Consider the following 5,632-nt stretch of genomic DNA (forward strand, 5'->3'; position numbering starts at 1 on the left):
GTGGGCAGGCAAGGCCTGATGACAGCTGAGGGTGGACCAGGAGCATTAAGAAGTCCCTTCCGGCACTTGAGACTCCCACAGACACAAAGTAGCATCGCCCACCACTGCTGATCAGGCCACTTCACTTAGAAATGTGAAGCTTCTCCTATCTACATCTCTATTCATCCTTCCATTTGGTCACCCATCCACCTTCCCACTCACCCACCAACCAATCTATGCAACCATCCACCTACCCATCCATCCATCCATCCACCCACTCAGTTTTTCTCCATCCATCCCTCCGTTTCTTCTTTCCTCCTCCTTATCCCTCTCTCCATCCACAAAGTCATCAAGATAGATTTTTATTCCAAAAACTAGCAAGTGAAGCTGTGTGACTCCTCTCGGTTTCTCCCCATCACACCCAGGATTTCCTTTGGGTTCTGAATGCGCCAAATGCCAGCTGGTTCTCCAGACTCATCCTGCACTTCACACTTCTGAGTTTTTGCTTAAGCATTCACTCTGCCTGGAATTTTCTTACTTTTTTAGAAAGGGTGGGAGCCTGTCATTCTTCAAGACCAAGTTCACGAATCATTTCCTCTGTTCAAAGCTCCCACCTTTCCCCATACAGACAGATGCCCACATGCCCATAGTTCGTGCCTTCTCTGTGCCCTTTCAACTCCCTGAGGTAATGTGGCTACTAAAACACGTTCACTTATAATACTTTTTACTGCAGGGAGTTTTAAAAATTTATGAAATGCCTGCATGTCTTCTGTTGTAAAAGTTTCAAGGAACATAGATGTAGATAAATAAAAGAATTTCCTCTCACTCTTCTGCCACGTGTCTCATCCTGTTTAGATGTCACACAGCCAGTAAATAGAGGAGCCCAGAATGGAACCATTTCTGTCAGATCTCAGGGCACATGCTCCTTATTATCAGGGCCTGTGGACTCTGGATTCTCCTGACTGTCTCTGCCGAGTTCTGATCCAGTATGAGTCAATCGGGCGGACTTTGGGAATTTGCCAATGCGGAGCTCGCTGGGGGTTCTCCAAGCCGTAGCTTTCTCCAGGTGTGTTTTGGGGACACACCTGCCTGAGTGTAACAATGAACAGCTGTGTCACAGCGAGTGTAGGGCCTTCCAGCTTCTGTCTGGGGAAGCTGCTGTCCACTAAACCCGAGGGGCGACTCTCAGACTCCTACTCCATGGTCCTCTTTAGGGGCCAAATGTCCCCTCTCCTCCCACCACTAGTGCTTGAGCCTCAAGTTCGACAAATATGCATTGCCGGGCCCTGTGTGGGGTGCTGGGTCAGGAAAGAGGCCATAGTGACACTGGCGGGCTCTGCCTCTCACCCCAGCTCCATGCTCCTGCTAAGACTTGATTCTTTCTACCTAGGTCGCCTCTTTCTTGGTCGCCCAGGTTCGAAAACTGAACGACAGCAGTGGCCGGCGCCCCCAGCTCTGCGACGGCGGCCTCAAGACCTGGCTGAGAAGGATGCACGCAGACAGGGACAAAGCTGGAAGTGGCCCCGAGGCGGTGAGTTCCCATCTCTCCCGCCCCGCCTCCGCGCTCACCCTCACCCTCCGGGCACTCACTACCGGCACCCCAGGAACGGCACTGCCGATTACGGCCACTAGGGGGCGCTCCGACTCCGTTGCAGGGAGCGAAGAGTCGGTGTCTCAGAAACCAAGATGACAGGGCTGAGGAAGGAGGAAACTGGAGTGATGTGGGGACTTCTGGAAGCTATCTCCCCTGCTCCATTTTTAGGCAGCTCCCCGTGTGCCTGATCGAGCGTTGGGAAAGTGGGGGTTGCTTTGTGGGGTATGGGGTGATTGGGACGTAGAGAGGGTAACGGAAGAGAAAGGCCTTCTGTGGGTATTGAGTCCCGGGAGGAGCCCTGAACAGGATCTCTTACCAGAGTCCACAGAAAAACTGGCCAGTGTCGCGTCGTGCATGATGTACGTGGGCGATGAGTATTTATATAAACCTATGTACATGTGTTTGTAGGTGCACTGTATGCACTCCTGTTGTGTGTGCAAGTGTGCGCAGGCATGTGCACGCATGTTTCTATGCCCGTGTCTGTGTATACACACTCTGGGGGATGCTATGTATGTGAACAAGGTATGATCTGTGCTTAAGCGACTGGTATGTTGTGTATGTGTGCATCTTGTATTTTTAGTGTGGGTATTTGTGTAAGTGTACATGTATGTGTGTGTTTATGCACACACATTTGAATTCCAGGTATGGATGTGTGTGCCTATGCATATGGATCTCTCTCTCTGCAGACTCCCAAAGTGGCAAAGATCCAGGTGGCCTGGCTTATCAAAGATTCCCTGGAGGTGCCCCTGACCCCCAGCACCAAAGTAGCCCATGTCCTCAGGCAGTTCACAGAGCGCCTCAGCCCTGGTTCACAGGGTCAAGAGGGCAGTAAGGACAAGGACAGCCTCCTCCCACGGTAAGGGGCACCTTCCCGAGATAGGAGCCTATCTCCTGCAGGGAGCAGGGAGTGGGTGCAAAGAGGGGTCAGAACCTCAAAGCTGAAGGCCAAGAGGGTTTGCACGTGCTGTTGGTCTTTCCCTTTCTGAGGTGATCAGAACTGGGTTCTCCAACCTTCTTAGAGAGCTTCTCGGCTTCAAATAATAATGATAATAGTATTCATTCATTCTATTTAACAGGTATTTAATGAACGCCTGTTATAGACCAGGTTATAGAGTGCTAGAATCACAATGAAAAGGACAGACTAGGACCTTGGACTTACAAGTTCACATCCCCGTGCAAGAGATGGACGAGAGTCAAACAGTCACAAAGTCAATATCAAGTTACAAACTGTATTAGGTTTTGTAAGAAATACAGAGAACAATGTGAATGTAAAACCAGGCACCTGGTATAGTCTGGGGGATGAGGTATGGCTTCAAGGCACAGTAAACTGCATGTGCAAAGGTCCTGAGGCAGTGTGGCTAAAGAGCTGAAAGGAGCTCCGTGGGGCAACCGTCGTGCCAGGATGCAGGCAACAGCCTGAGCGCTCAAGAACCTCCTTGGTGGAGTTGGCAGGAAGGACTCTAGGACTGTCAGTCCTCAGCAAGTGTCTAGTCCAGTTCTTCTTTGTATAGACAGGAAAACTAAGTCCCAGAGAGGGGAACGAACTTGCCCAGAGCCACATGACACACTGGGGACAGATTGTGGAACTGAGCTCATCATAATTATATGATACTTATATGATAACTATAATTATCATGTCTAATCATACAATATCCTTAATCGATCTTGACTCAGAATTTGCCCCTCCCAGCAGGCTCCTATGCCCACATGGCACCCCTCATCCCACCACCTTCACAACTTCCATTCTGATGCCCAGCAGGTGGGGGCCTTCTGGTGGCGGCCTATGGCTGGCTCTCCCCCCGTGCCATCCAGCGGCTTCTTCCCTGCTTCTAGGCACTAGGCTCTTTCATGCCTCTGGCTCTCTCAGGAGGGTCCTTATGTCTCATCTCCCACCTGGGACCAAAAATCAGTGAGGACCACCCCTGCCAGCCTGGAGTCTCTAAGCAGTTGTTGGTCTTGCTGCCTCAGGAAGGAGGTCAGCGATTTTCTCCTCTCTGTCTTGCAGCAGCAGGCCCGTGAAGTCAGACAACCTCGTCCTCTACGAAGTTGGAGGGAATATCAGTAAGTTCTCAGTGGGGAGTGGGCACCCAGGTCCCTGGAGCTCTGACCTTGAGGGCTTACTGAACTCCTCTGGAGGATGCTAGAGTCCACCTCGGGTTGAGCCTTCCCCTCAGGCCTCTGTCTCCCACAAAACCGGTGGAATGCTGCTGTGGGGTTCAGGGTGAGCTTGTGGCCATACCTTAGGATTCCATCTGGTAGCTGGAGTGGCCTCAGGTGTGGAGAGGGTAGAATTTTTTTGTTCTGTGTGATGGTTTCGGTACCAGCAGTGAAACTGATGCCTCTGGGCCTCCCTAGCTGGAGTGGACCTCCTCCTGGGCCAGTGGTCATAGAGTCCTTAAGGAGTTCTACCAGCACCTGTCCAGCTCTAAGAGGCCCCTGGCTTTGTGGGAACCAAAGATGGGCAGCTGTTCTCAGCTGCGTTCCCTAGAGCAGCAAGTATCAAACTTTAGCAATGTGTCAGAATCACTTGGAGGGCTATTAAGACACAGGTGGCTGGGCCCTGAGAATCTGCATTTCTGACAAGTTCCCAGGCAATGTCGATGCCGATGCGAGGACCACCCTTTGGCCAAGGAGCAGAGGCTAAGACAAGGTTTCTGGAGTAGTGCTGTATTGAGGGGTCGCTCCTCAGGAAGAGCCTTACAAGGGAGGGAGGGAAGGACGAGAAGGGCTGAAGTCTAGCCTTGGCCACAAGGGGGCTCTGGAGGGCCAACCGACTCAGTGTGGTTCCCTGGAGAGGCAGGAGGGGCGGTCTTTCCTGCCTCTGTAACAGTCAGTCATCGGCTGTGGGCTGCCCTGGGGGCGGGGCCATAACTTCCCCGGCTGGGCAACAGACATCAGCGGAGATCGTTTCTCCAGATAAAGGGGTAGCTGTGAGCCTCAGATACAAGGGTTATACAGCTGGGGAGAGGTGGGGGCGGAGTTGGTGCGCTGGCCTGGCGAGGGCCTCTACGCAGGCCAGCAGCATCTTCCACAGGCGCCCTCAACCTTCTTCACCCCTGCTTCCCACAGGTGAGCATCGCCTGGATCCAGATGTCTACCTCTTAGATCTGTACCGCGCCAACCCCCATGGCGAGTGGGTCATTAAACAGAGCCCCACCTAAACCCTGGACTCCAAGGATCAGCCCTGGATGCCACACCTTTGCCCTCGCAGGCTCCACGCCGGTGTAGCCAGCGTGGGAGCACAGCGTGGGAAGGCCTACGACTTCCTCGAAGAGGTCTCCTCTGAAACGCCTCTCAGGTCCCGAGCAGGACTCGCAAGTGAGGCCATCTCCTCCCTGCAGAGCCCTCATCTCGTGTGCTCCCTGGCCATCAGGACGGCCCTTCACCACGCTTGCTGAATGACAACACCCGTTGGGGGACTTGAAGCTCCACGAATTTTTGTCCGTGATTTTCAGCCCTGATTTGCAGCACCTCTATCAAGAGGCAAGTATTTTTTTTTCCCCAGGAGAAATTGCTTTGAACGTGGCCCTCCAATGTGTAGTGGGACAGCCCTGGAGATGAAGTCAGAAGAGCTCCGTGGCCTTGGCCGAGCCCTTTGATGGATGAAAGGGTTGGACCTCAGGACTGGGAAGAAAGGCCATGGACATGAAAAGCCTGGGGAGAACTGGAAAGATGAAAAAAGCTCCCTTCACAGCTCTCCTGTTTTCAACGTTGCTTCGTACAATCTCGCCATTTTTTAATATGATATTTAAATTCTATGTGAACATTAAAGGCACAAGTTAAATGTCACTATTACTTTGTTTAACTCTTTTTCTCCCCAGCCCCAGCTCTCCTTCCAGCGAGTTAATATGGGAGTTTGGTGATAAGAATGTCTTGCTGTGTTTCTCAATGTGGTCTGGCCTCACCTTGAACCTTCAGCCACCCAGAGGGGCTGGGAAGAGAACTCAGAGGGAGAAGGCTGGAGTCATGACAATAGTTGTTCGGGGTGGGGTGCTGCAGAGACAGCTTCTCCGGAATCCTGTCCCCACCCATCACGTCTTCTGCAGTCCTAGGTCTCTC

General features: G+C 52.3%; 1 protein-coding gene across 1 annotated transcript in view; it reads left to right on the forward strand.

Annotated features, from left to right (window-relative positions):
• Positions 1–5,343, forward strand: part of ARHGAP40 (Rho GTPase activating protein 40) — a 34,482-nt gene extending 29,139 nt beyond the window's left edge. Inside the window, exons 12-15 of the mRNA XM_025039983.1 lie at positions 1,370–1,510; positions 2,260–2,429; positions 3,579–3,634; positions 4,643–5,343. Of these exons, the coding sequence (XP_024895751.1) occupies positions 1,370–1,510; positions 2,260–2,429; positions 3,579–3,634; positions 4,643–4,734 (459 nt within the window). The 3' untranslated portion in view covers positions 4,735–5,343. The remainder of the gene's footprint in view (positions 1–1,369; positions 1,511–2,259; positions 2,430–3,578; positions 3,635–4,642) is intronic.
• The last annotated feature ends 289 nt before the right edge of the window (positions 5,344–5,632 follow it).

This window comes from Pteropus alecto, unplaced genomic scaffold, assembly GCF_000325575.1.
Source record: "Pteropus alecto unplaced genomic scaffold, ASM32557v1 scaffold45, whole genome shotgun sequence".
Classification (NCBI taxonomy): domain Eukaryota; kingdom Metazoa; phylum Chordata; class Mammalia; order Chiroptera; family Pteropodidae; genus Pteropus; species Pteropus alecto.